Raw genomic sequence first — 22,350 nt, forward strand, 5'->3', positions numbered from 1 at the left:
GCTCCCGCACGTCAGGCTCTGTTTTCATCTCCCCACCCGGCTCTATTTCTGGGGGGCGCACCCCGCCCCCACCCCAGGCCTCACATTTCCCTGCTCCATCCCGCTCTCTGGCTCTCGGCCGCTAGACAGCGCGCACAGGAGAGGGTGGTGGTTCCTTGCAGGACTCGGCGTGTTACCGCTTTTGAAGGAGGGTCGGGAAGGCGCAATTTCTGTCCCGGCCACGCGGAGTCGCCCTCGGGCCAGCCCGGCGCTGCTCCTGGGCAGTGTGGGCGCGGCTGCCCCGGGCACCTCCACTTTCCCATTTCACAAAGGTTGGGGAAGCCCGGGCTGCCCACTGACCTCGACCCACCCTGGGCGGATAGTGTCACTGCTGGGCCCTCAGGACCTCATTTACACCTCTGTGCCTCCTAAGGTTTTCCCCTTAAAAATGCTTTTTAAATTATGAAGTACTTAACACGTGCAGAAAGCTCTGTCAGACGACGCACCAAGTGCCCAAGCGTCCACCTTGCGCCACGGAGACACTTACCAGGGCTTGGGGTCTGCTTCCTGGGCTGGGGGAGGGCAGCCTGGCCTTACCTCCCTGCTAACTGCCCGGCAGTCTCTGCGCCGCACAGTTCACAGCCGGAGAAAGCTGGAGTGACCGAACCAGAGAGCTGCCTTGAGTCCACAGCCAGCAACGGTGAGAGCACAACGGCGGCGCCCAAGGGATAGACCAGCGGGCGGCCTTCTCGTGTTCTTCCAGAGAGAGCCCCGCCTCTGCTTCTCCCCCGGGACCCAGGCCTGAGCCAGCTCTGCCTGTGACCCAGCAGGACTCAGATCCACTGCCCGTCACACGTCCCCCAGGCCCACCAGCCAGGTCAGGGGCCTCCCTCCAGGGCCCCCGAATCAGGCCCTGCCGATGCGCCCCGAGCCCGACCCTACTTGGGCTGCTCCTCTGCATTCCTGCCCCTGCTGGTGGCCCAGCCCCTTCTGAGCTCTCCCCGCCTCGTGCCCCACGGTGAGTCCCCTGCCTGCTCCCAGCCCCAGCCCTGGGCTTAAGGCCCCTCGAAGCTGGAGTAGGGCGGGGGCTCTGGCTGGGACCCCTGCAGGGGCCACCTGTGGGCTCGTCTGCAGGCCAGCGATCCGGGGCCCACCTCTGGCCCCTGCAGCTCAGCATCTGCTCCCAGGGTCCCTGTCAGGGCAGCCCTGTGCCCTGGGCTATGTTTCCCAAGCTCCACCCTCTGTCTCCAAAGCCCAGCCTCCGGGCCAGCCCCATGGCCACCTCCGCTGGTGAGCGAGCACATGGGCACTCCCTGACACAGGCACATGTGCGATGCCCACTGCAGGCTCCTGCTTCAACAAAGGGCCAGCCAGCCTCCTGCGTGTGCGCGTCTGGGTGTCTGGCCCTGGAACACAGTGGCAGCCCCTTGCTGTACCCTGAGGTGGAGGGAGGCTGCGGGAGCCCGCACCACACCCAGACTCCTGCCCAGCTGGCAAGACACTGTGAGCTCCGGGCTGCGGGAGCTCATCTCCGTCGGCCTGCCAGCTCCTGACACTAGGAATCAGTAGGGGCTGCTTGTGGCCCGGAACCCCGCGGCTGGCAGTCTGGAAGACCCAGCACACGGATCCTGCGGTCCTGGCTCCACAGGCAGGGCTGCTACCCCCACCGCAACGTGCTGCCCCCTGAGGCTGTGTCCAGGGCAACCCTCAGAGATGGCCCCGTCCAGGCTCTCCCGGAGGCAGGGCCCCTCCCGGAGGGAGCAGGTCCTCGGCCTCAGCTGTGCTTCTAGGGAGCTCAAGCCCTGATTCTCCCCGCAAGGGCCTCGGAGCCCGCCCTCGGAGCGCCACGGCCCTGACCTGGGCCATGGGGCCGCGGCCGCGCAGTCTGACTCAGGGAGGATGCAGGCTGACTCAGAGCTGGAAGCAGCCCTGAAACCCTGACAGAGGTTTTCAGCTCTGACGCCACTTCCTGAAACCCTGCAGGGGCCCAGGATGTGAGTCAGTGGGCGGGAAGCAGAAGCAAGGCCCTGGGGTGCCCCCCAGCCCCCAGCCTGGATGCCAGGACACGGAAGCCAGCAGGATGCAGCCCCTGTCCCCACCCCCAACCCCCCCCCAGCCACACCCACCCACCGCCCTGAAGTCCCCGTCCAGGGCCAGGGGCCCCACGTGGCCTGGGTGAGGCCCGTCGCACAGGTCCTGGCTCCGCTCTGACCCCCCGGCCTCCAGAGCAGACGTGGCGATTACCACGAGGCTCTGCCGGTCCCCACAGGCTCTCTTCAGGGCACACGACCTCCCAGCGAGCTTTTCCTCCGGGGTCCTCGGGGACTTCAGGTGAGCTGACAAGCAACGCTGCCGCCCCCGGGCCCCCACGGCACACAGCACACCGCAGACCCTCCACATTCACAGACACAGTGATGACGGGACAGCTTAGGGCCTCCGGGGAATCGGACCCAAGTCTTCACGTCCAAACCAGTCTTGGGCGCAGGGGAGCCACACCGGCCGGGAGCCCTGAGACGCGCAGCCGGGACGGGTCCAGGCCTCATGCTTGTGGACACATTCGCTCGGGCCCCCGCGGCGCTCTGAGCCTGCTGGACGGTGTGCGGCCACACCCGGAAGCACCTGGTCTGGGGGGATTCCGTGTGGGTTCAAAGTCCGAGTCTGGTGGACGGGGAGCGTGGCCCCTCTGGCCCTGGGAGTCCCTCTGTCACCGGGGCTGGTCTCTTGCACGAGCTCCAATTCGCTGGTCCTTCAGCTTCAGCAGGTGCTCCAGTCTGGCCGCCTTCATCTGCAGGACCTGCAGGAAAACACACGTCCCTGAGGGACACGTGTCCACCCTCTGGAGCTGGGCAGCTTCAGCCCTGGGCTACAAGGCCACACAGCCAGTGGTCAGACCAAAGGCCCTCGAGTGGGGCACCCTGGACGGAGACGATGTGGGTCCCCGAAATGAGCCTGAGGGACCCAGGGTGATGGAGGGCAGGACACGAGAGGGACGGGCTGGCTTCCCTCCCCCATCCCGTCCAGCCTACTCCTGGGTCCTGCCAGCCACGGGCTGAGACTGGGAGCCTCCCGGCCTATCCGCTCTGCAGCCCCTGCCCGGCCCCGGGCAGGTCCTTGGAGCACGCCTGCTGATGGTGCAGCGCCATGTGCAGGGCTCACTTCTGAAGGGAAACAGCCAAGAAGACGCTCCCGTGAAGACCGACGGTCGCCCCTACTCAGCGCCCCTGCTCAGCGGTCCTGCCTCCAGTGCAGCCGCTGGCCCTGCTGAGCCTCCTTCCAAGGGAGGCCACGGCGCAAGCCTCCCTTGCTGGGAACACAGAGCCCGCCTCTCTCAAGCAGGTGAAAAAGAGAATGTTTCGAAAAGCTCATCTGCCCCCTAGATGCTGTGTCCAAGGACAGATGGCTCCAGCTGGCCGAGGCAGGGCGTCGGCCTCTTAGCAGACAGACCCCTCCGAGGACCCTGGACAGGGTGCACCAGCAGGCCCAGCGTGCCCCCGCCCCATGCGGCCTGGCCACACCTCTCCCCAGTGACAAGCTGTGAAGGCCAGGGGCGTCCCGAGGCAGCATGCCGATTGAGCGTGTCCAGTTCTAATTTCAGTCCACGCGGGAGGCTCCGGCCTGGCACATCCAGGCCCCTCCACGGCCCTCCCCCCACCTGCTTTGTCTTACATCAGTGACAGTCACGGGAAGGGCACTTAACTGTGTCACTATCTTAAGTGGCAGGTGAACTGTTTTCCCCTCTGGGTTTCATAAAATAAAACACAGTTGGCAGCTGAACAACGCGGCGAGGAGTGGCAGCGGGATGTTAGAGGTGCCAAACAGCACCCCCCCGCACAGCCAATAACCCGCCTACAGCTTTACGTTCAGTCCCGCACCCTGGGTCTGCAGCACACACAGCGCAGCGCCGTGGTGCATATCTACTGAAAAACACACACGCCATTCAAACCCATGTTATTCAAGGGCCCACGGAGGCCAGGGCCCCCTGTGTTAGCCCAGGGGCCAGAGCCACGGCCATGGGCGCGAGAGAGCAGCTTCGTCCCTACCATGGCTTCCTCTCTGCTCTCCAACACACGCAAACCACGCGATGACACCACTTTCCTGCTTCCTTAAGAAAACTGAGTGGAGATCCGCGCAGCCCTCGGGAACCGTGCTGTCATCACAATTCCTGACAACCCCTCGGACCCTGAGGCCCGACATGTTCAGCCTGCACAGCCACCCCACCCCCCCACTGTCTTGGGTCCAAAGATGCAGCCTGTGCTCCCAGGGTGCTGGGGGAGCACGCAGTGGTCGCTGTGCGGCAGTGAAGGGACCTGAGCACCTCCTGAACCCAGGAATGCTGGAGACCCTTGGTGAGAGAGAGGGGAAGAGGCTGCGCCCCCAGAGCCAGGCTGCGTCCCAGAACCAGGTGTGCACCTTAGGGATGTGCCTCTGCTCCCTGACCTGGCCCCATGGCCCCTGGGCTGCTGTCCAGCACATCCGGTGGCATCGCCTGTGAGTCTGCAGCCCCTGGCTCGTGGGCCCCAGGCTTTGATAACTGGTGAAGCTGGGTGGTCAGTCCGTGGGGATGGGAGCTTCTAGGTATCTTCGGAACGTCCTGTATTTAAATAACCCACCTAAACGTGGGTCCCAGTCAGGGGCCCCGCCTGCCCCCCGCCACCTCGCCGCACACCAGTCCGGGCTGCTTGGGGGCGCCCAGGCCTGTACCTTGACTGCCTCCTGCAGCACGCCCAGCACCTGCTGCTCCTCCTCCAGCAGCTGCTGCAGCCCAGGGTCCAGGAGCTGCCAGGGCTCGCCAGCTGGGCCCCGACTGAAAGGCAAACCCGGGGCCTTCGGCCCGCGGGCCAGCGGAGGTGGGGCTGGGGGCACAGAGGGCTCGAGATGGGGCCCACCCTCTGTGTGCCCAGCAGCCCATCTCCTCTGGAGCCCTCTGACTCCCAAGGGTCTCCGCCCCGGAGGGCGCTGAGGGGCTCGGCAGGCCTGCGAGATAAGCCGACCGCCAGCTCAGGGCCTCCGGCTGGGAGAGGGGCACACAGGGGCGTGGTGGGGTGGTGGGCTCAGCCCACACAGCGCCACGGGGGCACAGTCAGGCCTAACGTGGTGCCCAGGCGCAGCCCTCGGTGCCTCTGAATGGCTTCCCCGTTTGGAGAGGTGACCATTGAACGACGGCCACCCCGCACGGCCAGTGGACAGGGCCCGGGGGTGCCCACTTGTTGGGGGGGGGGCGGTTGGCCATTACCAGCGTGTGCAGAGGCGGTGAGCCCCACCCGTGGTCTGTCAGTGTCGCCACTGGAGGCTCCTGGGTCCAAGGGTTTGAACCCTGGCAGAGGGTTCAAACGTTGTGCAGGGAGACCGGCAGGAGGGGCTGACTCTGCTCCTGTCGCCGACAAGAGGCCTGCCTGGGTCTCCCAGTCACAGACAGGGAGCAGGGAGGGGCTCACTGGGGGACGCTGGGCCTGAGCGCTTCTGAAAAGGGAAGCAGACAGGTCAGGCTGGAAGGGGCCGTGGGGACCCAGACTTCACTGCAGCCTGGGCCCCGGGGCCGTGGGGACCCGCGGCTTCATCCCCACCTATTTCCTGGTTTTACTCTCAGCCAGTTCCAAGGCTGTACGACGGCACCCACACGTCCAGCCCTGCCGGGCGGGTCCTCACCCGCCTCCACCTTACCCCTCACTGCACACAAGACTGGCTCGATGGCCCCAGGCGTGGTGGCCACCACCTTGCGGATCTCCTCCTCCAAGACACAGAAACCCAGCTTGTGGAGGACTTTCCCACAGAGGAAGCAGGGTACAGCCCTCAGAGCAGACCGCCCTGCAGAGCCGGGCGGCAGGGCTGGCTCGCCTCCGTGCAGAGGGCCCGGGACCCACAGAGACCCGTGGCCGTCTCGTTCCCGGCCACCCCATCAGGGGTCACAGGACACATGGTGCCCTGTGCCTTCAGGCCAGGTGAGTCCCAGCCTGGGCCACCACCTCCCCGATAAGTGTCCCAGAGACTCTGCGGAGGACGCATCCTCTTGCCTGAGTCTCCTCTGTTCTGGGCAGAAGTCCTCCTAGCTCACCTCCAAAGTGCTCAGAGCCTGGCCTCTCCCCACGTCCGCCTGCAGCTGCCGTCCTCTCGCCTCTGGGGGTGGGGGCAGCCCACCCCTCCTCCCCCTCCCGCAAAGTCCCCTCTCTCCTCAGAATAAGTCCCCCCCCACAGGCAGTGTGCTCCGAGGACCCTTGGTGACATCCCCTCCCCACTGCAGCCCCACTCTGTTCACTGTCACTGCCTCATGGGTTCTGCCTTGTTGTCCCTCATGTGACTTGTCACAGCTGACACTGGTCCCATCTCTTCATTTATCTGTCTTCCCCACAGACGTACAGCCCCACGAAGGCAGGGGCCCACGTACTGCTGTGTCTGCTGGGCCTGAGCAGAGCCTGTCACCCAGAACTGTTGGCGGGCGGGCGGCTGAGCGAGAGCTGTGGTCACGCAGTCAGAGGGCAAGGCTGGTGCCCCGTAAGCGGGTGTCGAGCTGACCAGTGCTGTCCTCTTGGCGGGGGGCCCCCAGGAGCCCCCGGTTGGACTGGACAGTGTCAGGGAGACCCACAGCAGGGACACAGCCTGAAAAGTTGTCCCAGGGGCTGGGAGGGGCTGTGGGGAGGCTGCCGTCCAGGACGGCCTTGGAGAGTGAGGAGTGGGGCCCCAGCAGAGAAGGCGGGGGCGGAAATCCTGCCGCGAAGGCCCGCCTGTTGAGAATGCTCCAGCTGCCGAGCTCCTGGTTCGCGTTGCAGGTGGGGATATAGTTGTGCAGGTCCACAAGCCGGGGGTGGAAGAGCTTCACAATCTCGGCCAGCATCACTGGGGTGGAGCGGGCAGGGGCGCGAGGTGAGCTAAGAGCCCTTGGATTCCTTAAATCATCAGTCATCCAGGGCCTCCGAGGTGGATGAGGACGGAGAGAAGTTCCGGGGAGCACCCGCAGGGTGTGGGCGCCCCAGGGGAGGGGGCTGTGAGAGCCCGTGGTGTCAGAGGAGCTGCTAGGAGGACCCCAGTCTGCTGCATCCTCCCCCAGGGAACGCGGGGTCCGGGGACAGGAAGAATTCCCGTGGCCAGGTTGAACACAGAACTGGCCGCTCGCTTTGCCGCATTCCTCCTCCTTCTGGGGCCATCGAGGCAACGCCCCTCCCACGTCCTGCCCACTCCTTCCAGAGGTCCCTCACGCCCTGCCCCTGGGGTCGTCTGCATTTTGCAGGGAGTCCGGAGAGCGGGGACCCTTCCGGGGCCGAGGCCCTTGCCTGGCCGTCCCGACTAGCGGCACATCTCCTTCGGGGCTCCTGCTGGCCGGGAGGGATGACCGCTGCGCTCTTCCCCTGAGCAGAGAGCGCCAGGAACCGCCTGACGGGCGGCGGCCCTGCGGCCTGGACAACCGGCGGTCACCCCGGCCCCCGGCCCCGTCGTGGCCGCCGCCCCGCCCTCACCGCCGTCGCTGAAGTCCCGGGCCAGGTGGCGCTTTGCGGCGGCTGAGCGGCAGTGCGTCCAGCCAGGCGTCTCTGAGGCCACGGAGGGCGCCGGGCAGCAGCGGCGGCCGGGGTGGCTCGGCCTGGCGGCGCCCAGCATGCCGGTGCCCACCGTGGAGCCAGGAGACGGCGGCGGAAGGGCGGGGCCGCTGCCGGGAGACCGGAGCGGGGTCGGAAGGGGAGGGGCGCCGGCCACCTTGGGTGCTGGCGGCCCGCTCCGCGCGGGCGGACCGAGCTGCTTAGTTTAAGCAGAAGAGGGCTTACGATAAAGTCTCAGAAGAAAAGAAGGGGAAAGTTTTATTTTAACAAGCATTGGACTCTTAAATCTTATAAATTCCACATTGTTTCGCATGCAACATTTTCCACCCATCTCCCGTCATTTAGAATTTGATCAATAATTTAATCGTAGAACACAAAAACTTCATTAAAGTTTTCAGCCCTACTGAATGTGCATCTGAGGTTTCCAGAGACCCAGACAAGACACCAGGGGCAGTAGGGAGACACACGTGGGTGAGGAGGCACTGGCCTGGCCCCCGTTCCTGAGGTCAGGACAGCAGCCGAGGGCCCGACCACGGAGTCCTGGGCGGAGAGGGCCTGGGCTGTGACCGTGGGGTGCTGAAGAGTGACCTTAGCCATGAGGAGTTGGCTCTTCCGCTAGGACTTTTCACAGTGGACCCAGCCCTCAGGGAGGGGGACGGAGGGCCTGGGGCCAGGCAGCTGGTCTGTCGGTGCTGGTGGCGAGGTCACATGATCACAGGTAACGTCCAGACAGGTGCACAGATGCCCCCCAGGGTGCTTTGAGCTCGGGCCCCATCACCTCCTCTGGACGGGGGGTTTCAGAGCAACCTTTGGGGCAACAACTCCCTTGGAAAAGGAAGAAAGAACTGACATTAAAAACCATCTGCTACGAAGAGCACAACTGAATCTAATTTCCATTTACTTTTCTTAAAATTTGGATCCTCAGTTCATCCAACGATATGACTGTGCTCAGAGCTCAGAGCCGAGTGGAGACAGCCTGGGTATTAACAGCTGATGCTTTATCAAGAATAGACTTCTGTACTTAACACTAGTGGAGAAAAAGACACAGTAACAGCTGGAAGAAGCGGCAAGCACTGAAAAGTCCTCTGACAGAGTAGAGGGCGGATGTTACACCCTCTCAGGGCTGTGCCCCAGGCAGCCAGCTGGGCACTGCCCTGTGTGTGAGGGCCTCACCTTAGTGGGTCCAGGCTGGGCCCCTCCGGCCCTGGGCTTGATGGGTGGCATCGGTGGAGTGCAGGTTGGCTTGACGACCTGGAAGGAGGCAGACACAGCTGATAGCCAGCTGGGCCAGGGCGCCAGCTTCCCAGCTCCTTCTAGAAAGTTCCCTGGGTGCTCTGCTCTGCTCCAGACCGGCCTGCATGTTTCTCTTCGCTGAGCTCTCTACAGAAAAGTGCCCCCAACCCCCTCCCCACCCACAGCTGCCACTGCCCCGAATGAAACCCAGATGTGGCAGGCCCCCATTCCTGGGCCCATCGGCTTATCTCACTGCCCTGCCCTCTTCCCTCAACTCCCCCCTCCCCCCTCCCCCAACATGACCCAGGAAAAGCTCTTAAATTGCCAGAGTGGGGGTCTTCGGAAGCTCTAAAGCAAAGGATCCACTACTAGAATTTGCATTTGTTTGCATCTCAGCTTTCCCGGGGCCAGGGCTGGAGTGGAGACGGAAGGCCTCCAGCAGAGGCCCTGCTCAGCCCAGGCAGCTCATTCCAGCGCCAGAGGGACAGGGTGGGCCCAGCACACCGAGAAGGTCCCTGCTGAGCAGAGGGGCAGAAGTCGCCTGCCCTCTTCTCCCCCAGCACAATTCCCTGGCTGCCACCAGTTCCGTGGCCAGAAATCTCTCTGCCCACCCCCTTCCCTGTCTGGCCTGTCAAAACCCCTCCTAAGACTTTTTTACGGACTATTTTTGTAACTTCGTTGTAACTCTAAAATTAATTCAAAATAAAAAGCAAAAAGTAGAGGATCTCCGTTAAGCAAATGCCACAGTAATGGCTGTGGTAGGTGAGATCCACCCACAGAGGCACCGCGGGTCAGTTTAGGAAGTAACCAGCCGGGCGTTGCTCCAAGCACCCCCACGACATTAACCGCTAAGGGAAGACGGGCCCTACTGAGATTCAGAGCCCTGCGGACACCATGCAACCCAGTGATGACTCCACACCGGCGGCGGACAGGCTGCCTCGGGCCCCCCAGGCTCCTGGTGGGCGGACAGAGGAGCCTGGGTCTCCCTGCCTCACAATTCGCCAGAGCAGGTGACCTCCCCGCCTGCCGGGCGGTGCGTGTGCCTGTCCAGAGGTGCGCAGGACCCTCGGCAGTACCCACGGGGCTCCCAGCAAAGAACGGGACCCACCAGGGCCAGACCTCAGGACAGGCAGGAGGGCCTCCCGAGTGAGCCCAAAGGCAGGGGGCTTGCTGGGGCGGCAGTGACTCACATTTGGGAGAGACCCTTCCCAAACCCCTGAAGCCTCAAACCAAAGGGAGCACAACGATGGAGCCCACAGCCCCACACACCCCTGTGCCCCTCCCCCGGGGGTCCTCTCACCTGCTTGGCCTTCAGCCCCGGGAGGGGCTTGGTGGGAGGAGCAGGTGTGAGCTGCTGGGAGGGGAGGAGAGGTCAGGACCCCAGTTCCCCTGGGTTCAGTTCATGTCGGCCCCTGAGGGTGCAGTGGCCACCACCCGAGGGTCCCTGGCCCACCAAAGCCAGCCCCAGACCCTCCACCTCCCAGGATCTGCTCTATGCCACCTCGACGGCCCCTCTGCCAGCCCCCCACTCACCTGGCCTGGGACCTGCTGGGTATACACAGGAACTGGGGACGGTGGGCTGGACATAGCGGCTGGAGGCTGCAGGAAGCCGGCCGTGAGCCTGGGTCTCAGGGCAGCCACCTCCAGGGAGCCCTGGCTTCGGAGCTGCCCCCACCCAGATGAGGACCCAAGGTTCCGGCCCCTCCCAGAGTGGGAAGAACACAGGCCCGTGTGTGCACAGGGGGCGCCATCCTGCCCCACCACTGGGCAGGGCCCTGAGTTATGCTCCCTTCCCACAGCCCTGGGGACGCACAGAGGTGCTGCATGGCAGCAAGGGCGTCTGGGCCTGAAAACCGCCCCGAGGTGGACTTTGCAGAGGCCTCGAGCCTCAGATTCAATTCTGTCACCAGCTCCTGCGGGTCCTCAGACCACGCGTCCTAAAGCCTCGTTCTGCCTCTAAATGGCGGGCGTGGTGGCCACTCTAAGCCACTGGGTACTGCATCCTGGCCTGAGCTTTGGGGGTGGCCTGGGGAACCCGTTGGGGATGCCTAGTGCTTACAGCAGGAGGTGGCCACTTAGGGGTCACTGCGGAAGCCGTGGGTTTGGGTGGCTGGCTGGGGTGGGAGGAAGGGCCCGGCTCTGGGGGCCCCCTGGCGGGAGCCGGGGCCCTGCCCTTCACTGGTGTCCTGTGCCCCTCGTGGAACAGGGGGTTGGAGAGCCCCATGGCCGTCTTGGGCGCCACATTCCTGGGGAGAAATAAGATGGGTCCGTGCTTCCTGGCCTCAGGATTCAGCCCAGGGACTTGGGGCTCCTGGGCGTGGGAACCCTGGCCTGGCCAGAGGCCCACTCAGCTGCAGCTGCCCGTCGGGGTGCGCCAGTGACAGCTGCGCGCAGAGGGAGAGGCAGCCTCACGTGTCCCCATTGACTCTGGGGTCCAGGTGGGCCCGCAGGAGGTACTTGGAGGCCACTGGGCAAGTGTGTCCTGCTGCGGCCAGCGTGGGGGTCGAGGTCCCCCCAGAGTGGGCACCGGGGACACCCAGAGCCCAGGGCAGACTCAGAGCGCACTGTCCACCGAGGGCGGTGGGGTGCAAGGGGGAGATGGGGTCCTCTCTGAGTTTCCATATCACCAACCTGTCACCATGACCCACACCTGCTCCCGTGTCAGCGAAGGCAGGGGGCCCAGAGCGCGTTCTCCCCCTCCAGCAGTGCGAGCAGGCGACTCGCTCTGTGCACACACGCTGACGCCCTGCAAGCCCAGAGCTCACTCACCTCCTTCGGACGGGGCGCCAGGCTTTGCGGTAGATGACCACGCCTGCCAGGGTCAGCGCCACAGGCACCAGGAGCGCCACAGGCACCAGCACGCCCACCAGGCGTCTCCGGGACGCTGTGGGGACACAGGAGGCCAGGTGCCACCAGGGCCAGATGTGCCTCGAGGCAGCAGGGGCTGGGAGGGCCCGCGGGCAGCTTAGCGCATGTCCAGGCCAGCCTGGGGCCAAGGAGGGGCCTGAGGAAGGCGCCCCCTCCTTGGCCACGGCAACAGCCCTGAGCCCTGGGCCCCCTGCGAAGGCCAGGGCCACCTGAGGATCCTTGGCCCTGAGAACCGGTACATGACGCCAGCACTCTGGGCTCTCAGGGGACCAGCTGGAGGGCTTGGTGGTGGGCAGCCCCAGGCCCTCAGTGATGTGGGTGCGGCCAGGCCCGGCCCTGTAGGCCTGACCGCTGGGGAGGAAGACACTTGTGGGGGTGGGAGGCCCCGAGGTTCCCGGGCCCAGGACGGGGCTGAGCACCCAGCAAGGAGCTGGTGCTGTCCCTCGTTGCCCCTGCAGCCCTCCCTCTGGGACGGGCCCCCCTTCTCCTGTAGGGCTGAGGTGGGGACTCGGGATCCTGGGGTCCAGATGCCGGGGGCTGCAAGGCCACATCTTCAACATGCCCCTCACGGTTTAGGGGCACACAGCCTCCTTCTCGGCCCCTCCCAGGTGGCCTGAGAAAAGGCAGGACCCGCAGCCAGATCCCCTGGGCTTGCGAAGGTGTGTGAAGGCGCAGGGCGGGGCAGGCCCTGCCTACCTGTGCGCACGGTGGACAGCAGCTCTGCGCAGTAGGGCGGGGCCCAGCCCGGGTGGCAGTGGCACTGGTCCTTGTGGTTGCACACCTGGGGGACGACCAAGGCATCAGGGTCTCCAGACCCCCACCTGCCGCACCGCCCAGTGCCCACTGAGGCGCCGTCTGCTCTGCTGGGGCCCCTACTGACAGAGGACAAGCTAGGGGTCCGGGACTGCCACCACCCAGGTTTCGTCAGATGTGCTGACGGCAGCAGCCCCTCCCCGGGTGAGGGAGGATGGCTCTGACGGGACGCTGCGGACTTTCTGAGCAAAGCAGGCATCGCCGCAGGACGGGCAGGACAACTTTGGGGCAGGCTGTCCTCCTGAGACGGGGACACGGGAGGGCACTGCCCCAGGCCCCCCGGTTTCAAGCCCTCAGAGCTCTGACCTCCCCAGCGTCATAGCACAGGTTACTAAGAGCTCAGAATAGGACACTTCACATCAGACCGGCCTGGCCCACGTGTCCACCAGCACTGTGACTAACCTGGGCTTCCGTGTCTACACGGGACGCCCAGATCCCTGTCAGTTCCAGCCTCAGGAGGCCTCAGCAGGCTCCTGGCACAGCCCCAGGGCACCAGCCTCTGCCCTCTGTTTGTCTGGGCTAACCTCAGCACAGCCTGAGCGTCTTTCAAGCCCAAAGGGCTGGTGGCAGGCCATCCCCTGGACCCACGTACCCCATGGTTGCTACACCGGGCAGAGCAGTTTCTGGATCTGTAGACATGGAGGTCCTGGCAGAAGCCTTTCCAGCAAACCTGGAGGGCAGTGGGGGTCTCCGTAGGCAGCCAGTCTAGACCCCTGCTTGAAGCACCCCAGCTCTCCACCATCAACCAGAGCGGACCCAAAACCTGTGTCTGGGCTTCGGAGAGGCAGGCCACAGCCTTCACACCCCCGGTGGCCTCGCCCGCAGCCCATCTACTGGCCGGCCTTGGCCACGGGGAGAGGCACTGCCCGGCCAGCCTTCTGCTGCCACCAGGGCCACAGAGGACTGGTCCCGCCCATCCCCAGAGGGCTTGCAGGACAAATAGTCTTCAAACCCATTAACTGAGAAGGGTCTTCTCCCGCACCCCCCATGCGCCTTCCGAGTTTCTCCCCAGAACAGAGCCCTCCTCCAGCCGCCACCGCCCTGCTCTGGGCCCCAGCAGCTCGCCCTGGGGTCCAGCAGCCCAACCGAGGCGCGTCCGGCCCACCTGCTCCTCACCACACTTGGTGCCTTCCGGCACTGGCTCGTACGCGCTGCTGCTGTCCTGGACGAGAGCCTGGCAAGCACCCGAGGAGGAGGTGAGGGTGCAGGAACTCCGCTCCGGGGGCTTCTGCCCCCCCTCACAGAACAGAGTGCCACACCTGTTGACCCTGAGGACAGAGGGACGTGCGTGGAGCCAGCTCCGCGGGGACCCCTGCGCGGTGCTCACAACCGTGCTCAGCGCACCAGGAGCTGTGGGTGAGGCCCTGGGTCCACCCGCAGGGGTCCACGGCCCAGCCACAGTGACCCACTCTCCCAAAAGGCAGCATGCTCTGGCCTGGGGGTCCTGCAGGGCCAGGTAGGCCCCCGGAGAGGCTCCTGACTCAGCTCCCGGACTCCTTTGTGCAGAGGACTCTCTTGGTGGAAACATTCCGTGCCCTGGACCCAGGGAAGTCGGGCCACGGGAGGACGCTCACCTGCCAAAGTCCAGGGGGATACTGCCCTTGCATCCTGTGGAGATGCTGTAGCTGTAGCACGTCTCCGTGGCAACCCGAGCGCCTGCGGGGCAGGAGCAGGTCAGCGCTCCGACTCAGGACCAGCAGCCACCCTGGCAGTCCTGAGGGGCCCATGACCAGGGCCCATGCCCGCCTCACCTGGCCCCCACAAGTCCCGGCACCTCTGGGCCACCGTGGGGCAGGCCCCGTTGTAGCAGTAGCCCCCCGGGCAGGGCGTGCCGTTCTCCCAGAAGGCGTCCTCGGGACACATGGGCTGCCGGCCGTCGCAGTACTCCCCGAGGTCACACTGGTCCTTTGCAGGGCGGCACGGCTCTCCGGCCGGCTTCACCTGGTTCAGCAGAGCCGAGCTCACCCAGGGAACAGGAGGCGCCCGAACACCCACGCCTGCTGCTGTGCCCCAGAACCCCAGGCTCACCCTGCACTCGTGGCAGCAGCTGCCGTGGGCACACTCAGCCCCCTTGGCCAGCAGGCAGGTGCTGGCATTGCAGCAGCGGTTCTGACAGTCCTGGGGGCGGGGGCAACAGCGAAGGTCTGAGCGGGCTGCACGCTGGGCTGGCCCCAGGCCCTTCCCTCGGGTGGTCTGGTCACTCCCCGCCACGAGCCCTGCCAGTCGTTTTGGTACCAGAGGACAGGAGGTGTCGCTGTGCGTGCGCAGGGCGCCTGGGGGTCAGGAACGGTCGCCCCAGCCTGTGGATGGGGACCGGCCCCCCATGTGGGCAGCGGGCAGAAAGCAGAGGGTGGTGGCGGGGCCCGGCCCTGTACCTGGGGGGCGCCGCAGTCGCACTGCTCCCCACGCTCCAGGAACCGGTTCCCACACACGGGGCCGCCCACCAGCCGGTCGGGGTCCGGGGCGTCTACCAGGCAGGCCGTCTGGGGCTTCTCCACGAACGTCTCCAGGTCAGCCCGGCTGCAGTGGCTGAACTTTCTGGGGAAGCTGGAGCTGCGGGGAGGGGAGTCCCTGTCATCAGAAGGGGGGGGCAGCCGCCCGTGCCCTGGGACACCCCTGCTGGGCGGGAGGCCCTCGGGCGGGCTGGCTGGGGCCAAGCCTCACCCGATGCTGGCCGCCATCACGCAGCCGCCGCCGTTCCGTGGCACTGCGCAGTAGCAGTCCTGGATGTTCTCGTCGTGGTCCATGCCCAGGTTGTGGCCCATCTCGTGGGCCATGGTGCTCGCCACGCCGACGGGGTTCGGGCTGTGGTCCTACAGGAGGGGCCATGCTGGCTGGGGTCACTCTGGTGGCCAGTCCCCCGCCCGCCCCCAGCAGGCTGAGGGGCTCGGCGGTGCCTCCTGCCAGCATCACTTCTTCAAACCTAAAGCGTCAGTGCATCCTTCGGAAGAGGCAGCTGCTCAGGTGTCCGGGGCAGCGTAGGGACCAGCAGGTGGACCTGAGTCCTGAGGCCCCCCCTCGCAGGCCCCAGCTCAAGCTCTGATCCCCACTCCCTTCCCCCCCACCCCCAGTGGCCAGCTCCAGCCTCTGTCCAGCAAACCCAGCTGGATCCCCCGCACCTGGTTCACAGCCCCCGAGCCCTGGGAGCACATGGAGGACACCCTGGCCAGTCCCACGGTGGTCCCTGCGAAGTCGACCCCGCTGGGAAAGAGAGCAGTGTCTGCACGTGGACACTCGGAACCCGCCTCCCCTGGGGGCTCCCTCGTCCTGGCGACAGGTGGCCCTCCGCCCACTCACGTGATGAGCTGCGCGTTGTCGTGCAGGTGCCGCCCCGCCAGGTCTCGCACCCGCCAGGACAGGAAGTTGTTCAGTGTGGTGTCGGCCTGGGTGCTGACGTGAATCTTGTCCCCACCGTTCCACATCTCCAGGCCCACAAGCACCACGCGGAAATTGAGCTCCTGATAAAGCTGCCAGAGGGCAGGGAGCCCCGAGGGTCAGGTTCCAACGGTGAGGCCAGCCAAGGGCCAGAGGTCCCCCCAGCGTCCGCTGCGATGGGACAGGTCACGAGGGCAGAGTCCTAGCCCCCCCATCACCTGGCAGATGGTTCTACTGGCAGCCGGGCGCCCCCCATGGCCAGCCCTCTCCTCCTCTCCAGGTGCCCCAACAGGCCTCTACAACCAGGGTTTCTGTTGGGCTGGGTGTGTGCTGCCGCGGGGTCCCAGCAGCCCCTGCTGAGAGGAAGCCCCCAGAGCGAAGCGGCCCCCACCTTGTCCACGTGGTTGACCACCTCCAGCATCCGCTGGCGCACAGCCTCTCTGCTCCCCAACCGCTGGAACTGGAGGACAGTAGACCCTCAGCTGCAGCCTGTCGGCCCACCTGCACCCACCCCAACCCCCGCCCCCGCCCCCGGCACCTCTGTGCTGTCCGTGACCACGAACAGCTCCACGTAGCGGGTCTCTCGGGGCACTGGCCAGTTCTGAGGAGTAGGGACAAGAAGCCGGTCAACCACCCAGCCACAGTCCGCCTGTCCTCAGCCCGTCTGCGCACACGGAGCATCTCCAGGCCCCGGAGCTGGCCCCACAGCGCTGGGGGAGCCTTGGTGGGAGCTGGGGGGGGGCTCTGGCACAGACTAAGGAGCTGGCTCTGCGGCCAGCGCGCAGCCAGGCCCAGGCCCACCCCAGCCACGGGGGCGGCAGGCAGCACCCCCGCTTCGCAGGGCATTCAGGAGTCTGGGGATGCATGGGGCCAAGCGGACGCGGAAGCAGCGGGCAGGGCCTCCCCTCACCCGGGGCCTGAGGGCCGCCGAGACCCGCGGCCCCAGGATGGTCTCCAGGCTGCTGTCGTTGACCCCGCAGGTGCCGGCCTTCTGCTGCAGGTGCTGTGCCTGGTACAGTGCGTGTTGCCCCTCTTCCCCGCCCCCATCCAGGGGCTCGATCAGGTGGATGGTGGAGCCGGCCTGGAAGAAGCCCCTGAGGCAGAGGGAAGCCCATGGCTCTGAGTTAGCGAGGGACCCCAGGGCAGCAGGTGCCCCCGGCCCATCCCTCCCTTCTTGGCCTCAGTTCACTTCGCTGGAGAGTGAGACAGTGCTGGGCCCTGATGTCCTGATGCACCCCGCCTGGTCGGCAGCACCCACCTGAGGCCGGCACAGGTGCTGAGGCTGGCAGCGGATCCCTGGTGCCCCTCCACGTTGCCCTGGTAGAAGCAGTGGTCCTGTGGGAGGAGGGTGTGAGGGCTCCGCCGCCAGTGCCCGCGCTCCCCACACCGCCACGGCCAGCCTTGGGGGTGGGGGTCACTCGGGGGCCACACCTGCCTCAGTAGCCGCTCTGTCACCTGGGAGCCATCGGCGGCCGTGTAGGTCTCCACGTAGCCCGAGCCCACCAGGTCCCTGGAAAAGAGCCCCCGTGATGCTCTGGGCCCCGCCTGCCTGCCCCAGAAGCCACCTTTGGTGTGGAGGAGAGGCTGGGCCAGGGAGCTGTATGCCCAGGACACAGGTGTGTCGGGGGCAGGGATGGGAGCAGGCTGCAGGCTTAGGCCCCTGCTCACCTGTTCTTCCGAAGGTGCAGGGTGAAGGTGTGCCCTCGGGCCCCCAGGACGTAGCTCACACTCTCCGGGTACAGGCCCTGAGCCGGGAGAAAAGGGAGGGGTCCAGAGAGAGGGGCCCTGCCCCAGCCACGCCCACCTCAAACCTGGGGGTGGGTAGCACAGGGCCAGTAGGGGGAGGTGGGGCCTCGGGTCGAACCGGAGGCAGTGGGCAGGTGGGGAGCTCCACCCAGAACCGCCTCGGGTGCCTCAGGCCTTGGTGGTTTCCTCACAAGTCCACACGGGGAGAAGAAGAATGCCCCTTACCGGGAAACAAGGGGAGGGGGGGACACAGCCCCTGACAGGCAGCCTTAGAACCCAGGCAGCAGAGGTGACCCGCCCCTGCGAGGCCCCGCCCCTTCCAGCCCAGGGCCCGACTGGCGGGGCGCCCCCAGCCGCAGCTGACCCCTAGGACACCGTGCGCTGTGCCCGCACCCTGAGGTCAGGACGGGGCTGTCCTCAACACACACTTGGGCACCTGCAGGCGCACACGCTTCAGGTCTCAGGAGTGCCCCCAGGCGCCCCGGGGAGTCCCAGCCCAGCCCCAAATGCCCGAGAGGCGTAAGCTAGCGCCCTGCTGAGCCATCCCCTCAGTCTTGGAGGAGTCTGACTAATCGCTGGAGTGAAACTGGGGAGTGGCCGCGGCCGGCGGAGCTCCTGAAAGGAAGACAGGGCGGCCCGGCTGGCACCCCCCACCCCGAGGCGGGGCGGCTGTGGCCCTGCCCAAGGGTGGGCAGGATGGAAGAAGAAGGTGAGGCCCGGGGGGGGGGGCGGGGAGGGAGGAAGGCGGCCCCTCACAGCTCGCTGGGCACACGGGGAGCTATCACCCTGCTCACAGACAGAAACGGGCTCTGAGGGGCCAGGGAGGGACCCCCAGGCCAGCCTCCCGCCCAGGCTTACCAAGTGGAAGGGCAGGGCTCGGCGGGTGCGGGGTGCTGGCAGGCGCTGGGGCCTCACCACCTCGTACTGCTCCACGTGGGGCAGGGTGGCCCTGGGGGCAACCTCTGCAGGAGAGGGGGGTCAGCAGGCGCACAGGGCACCCTCCCGCCCTGGGGGTCCCTTCCCAGCCTGCTGTGCGCCGGCACCTCCTCTTGGGGAATCGCCCGACAGCGTGGGGACCGCAGACTCTGAGCCCTGGCTGCCCAGCCCAAGTGGGGTTCTGCGTGAAAGAGGCTGCAGGACCCCTGCCCTGGGTGGGGTCGGGCAGACTTGCGCCTGGCAGTGCATGGAGACCCCACCCAGCGCCTGCCCTTCCAGGAGCCCACCAGGCTGCCTCCCAGACCCTGGGGTGACCCGGATGCCCCCTCCCCCTCAGAACGAGGACACACACAGGCCCTGGGCAGGGGGAGGGGTGGGGGACGCGGGGGGAGGGGTGGAGGGTGCGGGGGGGGGTGCCGGTCTGCCCGTCCAGCGCTTAGAGCTGACATTTTTCATCCCAACTAATCACGTGACCGCATCTAACAGGGAACTGGCAGCCCTGTTCCGCAGGGTTCACCCAGCCCAGATCTAGAAGCTGCCCCGTATCCAGCAACAGACAGCAGGGACCCAGCCCAGGCCCAGAGATGGAGACCTACTCCCCAGGTGACTCTTTTCTCCTTCTTTCAAGGTGTTAATGGTTGTGTCTCCATAATGGCTATCTGGCAAACCTCCCGGAGTGAAGGCCGTGCAGAGGGCCTGCCCCGTAAGTGCCCTCCCCCCCGAACCCCAGGAGGCTCTCAGGAGCTAGGGTGGGGGCCAAGGCCAGCAGCACAGTCAGCTCCCCCAGAGGAGAGGCAGGCCCCCATGTGGCAAAACAACCCCCTGGGGTGCCCCCAACCCCTCGGCTCCAGGCCACTGCTCCTCGGTCCTCCCCTCCCCGCCAAGCTGGGGGCTCCCCGTGGAGGTGGGCAATCCTCCCGAAGCCCCGGAATGGGGCCGAAGCAGCCAGGTCCTCCACCCTGTTCTGTCCCAGCCGGTCCCCACCTCCAACGCAGAAAACGCCCAGGTGGCCGTTTCCCCACGCACTTCCCTTTTGAAGTTTCCGTGTGTGCACCGCCCAGGGCCTCCCCACCGACTGGCCACCTGTGCGCCGCCGAATCCCAGAGACCAGCCCAGAGCCCCGCGCAGGGAGCAGGGGGCCAGGCGACCGGACCAGCCAGAGCCAGACGCCCAGCACTCACCCTGTAGCCACAGCGCAGCAAGCAGCAGGAGCCCGAGGCCGTGCATGGTGGGCGGTGCGGGCGGGGTCCGGATCCGAACCCACGGTTCCGGGGGGCTGGGGAGAAGGTGCTCCGTGCTCAGGCTGGCTCTGGTCCTGCCCTCGCCTCTGAGGCTCTTGCCCTCGCGCCCCGCCCTGCCCCAGCGACCAGCCCCCTGCCCGCGGCCAATCAGCCCCTCGGGGCCGGGAAGGGCCGGGCCTGGGCACCTGAGGGCGCGGTCCCGCCCCCACCCCGCCTCCCCGGTCTCCTTCTGGTCCCCTGGGGCTCCTGGACAGTGTCCTGTATCCAGTGTTCAGCACACAGTTTTGTCAACGTGGACTGAATTAAGCAGGGCAGGTGGACAGACTAACCTGGGCCACTCCTGCAATTGCATCCCCCATGCAGGTGAGGAAACAGGCTGGGGCTGCCCGGGGGGGCCCCGCCGGGGGTGGGGGTGGGAGCGGAGGCCCTGCTGCGTGTGAGGCGTGCGCAAGCTCCAGCAGCCCTGCTCCCAGGCTCCTGAGGCCTCACTGGGGAGACTGGGCAAGGGGAGCACACAGGTGGGGCCGCTGGCCAGGTGCCGGGCAGCCACCTGGCTCAGGGAGCAGACCCTGCTCTGTGGAGAGGGCGGATGTGGAGGCCCAGTGGACAGCCCTGGGATGCGGTCGCTATGGGCCAAAGTCTGCAGCTGCCTGCCCGCTGCTGCCCCCAGCCCCCAGTTTCTGCCCGCCCTGCCCTGCCCTGCAGGCTGGGACCACTCCACTCTGGCCTGGTACCTGGGGATCCAGGCTTCTTGCAGCTGAGCTGGCCGGTGGCACCCCAGCCTCACTCTGAACGTGCCCCTGGGAAGGCAGGACATCAGAGCGTGTCAAGGTCTCAGGTGAAAGGGTGTGGTGCCCTCAGTGGGTCCAGACCAGAGGTCAAAGTTCAAAGGCCCATGATTTCCCCCAAAGTGAACAGCAGAAAAAGGAAAACAAGGCAGGAGGGCTTTGCACACACTTTGGGGTATCTCGGGCGTGGGTGACAGAAGCCCCCAGGGCCACAGTGAGCAAGGGGCACAGGCAGCTTGTGTCCCTGAGCCCATACGTGACCGTGTTTCACACAACGATGCGTGTGAACCACCCCAAATCCTCCTGACCATTTTACTTCTCTTTTTTGATATTGCGTGTTATCTGATAGCAGAAGTTCAAAGGCTACGTGTCCCTATTTGGGCAAAAACCCCAGCTGCTGGGACTACACGCTCTGCTGCCCAGACCTCAACAGGGAACTCGGCAGCAGGGGCTCAGCACCGGCACCCCCACCCCACCTACAGGACCAACGTGGGCCCGCAGAGTCCCCTACCCCAGAGAACCCCTCCCCCCCACCTACAGGACCAACGTGGGCCCGCAGAGCCCCCTACCCCAGAGAACCCCTCCCCCCCACCTACAGGACCAACGTGGGCCCGCAGAGCCCCCCCGCCACAAAGAACCCCTCCCCCACCCCACCTACAGGACCAACGTGGGCCCGCAGAGCCCCCCCGCCACAGAGAACCCCTCCCCCACCCCACCTACAGGGCCAACGTGGGCCCGCAGAGCCCCCCCGCCACAGAGAACCCCTCCCCAACCCTACCTACAGGATCAATGTGGGCCGCAGAGCCCCCCTATCACAGAGAACCCCTCCCCCACCCCACCTACAGGACCAACGTGGGCCCGCAGAGCCCCCCCACCACAGAGAACCCCTCCCCAAGCCCACAGGGCGCTCCCCTCCCGCTGTCAACGCCTGCAACCCGGAGGTGTCTCCTTCAGGAAAGCCCAATGCCGAGCCCAGAGCCCAGGACAGGGACGCAGGGCTTCTGGGCCTCGGGCCAGGTGGGAGGGCCAGTGGGCGCCTCTGCTCAGAGCCTGTGCTGCAGAACCCCGGACTGTGGCATTTTGGGTGCACCCGCACGCACTGCAGCTTAGAAGAGGAAGCAGTTTGTGGCTTGAGTCCAGGCCCCCAGCTCAGGGTGCCCCCTCCACAGGGCAACAGCGGGGTTGGGAGCTGCCCGACCCCTGCCCCTAGGGGAACCCTGTCGTTCCTCATCTGCCAGAGCGGGGTGGGGGTGGGTGGGCGGGGAACACCTGGAGCAGGCGGTCCGAACTGAATTTTGAAAACGACCCACGTGGAATTCTGCAGGGAAAGGGTAGGGTGGCTGGGAGGGGGGCAGAGCAGCACAAAGGTATTCACCGCAGGCCACACCTGGGGCTGGCCGTGCCACCCACTGCCCATCGGGAGGGGCCGGACAAGGCTGGGCCTAACAGGACAGAGGCCACAGCCTCAGCCGCCGCCCCAGGCAGCTCTTCCATCCTCAGTGGGCGTGTCGGTGACTCACCCCACAAGCTGCTCCAGCCTCGGGACAAGGGGCTGTGCTGCCCCCTGCTGCCTGGAGCAACGCCCTGCCTGCCGTGAGGGGTTCCTGCTGACCCCAGGGAGCCCAGCCCCACTTCACAGGGACAGGTGTGGACATCAGGCCCAGACCTTGCCCCCACCTGGCACCTTGGTGACTGTCCTGATGTTGTTCAGAGGCCATGTGTTCTCACTTTGTCTGACTTGAAACCAAAAAACTCTTTAAAGGGACTCTGCTCGCTTCAGGAAAGCGCGCAGACAAGCAGACCCTCTCTGGTCTGAGTGCACGAGTCCCAAGAAACGAGAGGAGC

General features: G+C 66.0%; 1 protein-coding gene and 1 pseudogene across 2 annotated transcripts; both read right to left on the minus strand.

Annotated features, from left to right (window-relative positions):
• Positions 1-2,683: 2,683 nt before the first annotated feature.
• LOC309834326 (sperm flagellar protein 1-like) lies at positions 2,684-7,566 on the minus strand (annotated as a pseudogene). The gene is made up of 5 exons: positions 7,428-7,566; positions 6,694-6,810; positions 5,626-5,739; positions 4,681-4,832; positions 2,684-2,773 (listed from the first exon to the last, which is right to left on the minus strand). The product of its transcript is annotated as a sperm flagellar protein 1-like (transcript).
• A 258-nt stretch (positions 7,567-7,824) lies between these two features.
• Positions 7,825-21,736, minus strand: ADAM8 (ADAM metallopeptidase domain 8; the record flags this gene model as incomplete). Its single annotated transcript, XM_082673582.1, has 26 exons — positions 7,825-8,330; positions 8,679-8,756; positions 10,039-10,092; positions 10,272-10,337; positions 10,798-10,984; positions 11,508-11,724; positions 12,303-12,387; positions 13,012-13,089; positions 13,525-13,687; positions 13,994-14,075; positions 14,171-14,360; positions 14,448-14,537; positions 14,795-14,972; positions 15,084-15,232; positions 15,539-15,620; positions 15,717-15,886; positions 16,186-16,254; positions 16,333-16,395; positions 16,705-16,888; positions 17,053-17,129; positions 17,226-17,304; positions 17,463-17,539; positions 18,399-18,502; positions 19,658-19,752; positions 20,452-20,517; positions 21,441-21,736. The coding sequence occupies 26 exons, from the start codon at positions 21,734-21,736 to the stop codon at positions 8,280-8,282; spliced, it is 3,030 nt and encodes a 1,009-aa protein (XP_082529708.1). The 3' UTR covers positions 7,825-8,279.
• Positions 21,737-22,350: the final 614 nt, after the last annotated feature.

The sequence above is a fragment of the Grampus griseus genome (assembly GCF_964374135.1).
Source record: "Grampus griseus genome assembly, chromosome: 16".
Classification (NCBI taxonomy): Eukaryota; Metazoa; Chordata; class Mammalia; order Artiodactyla; family Delphinidae; genus Grampus; species Grampus griseus.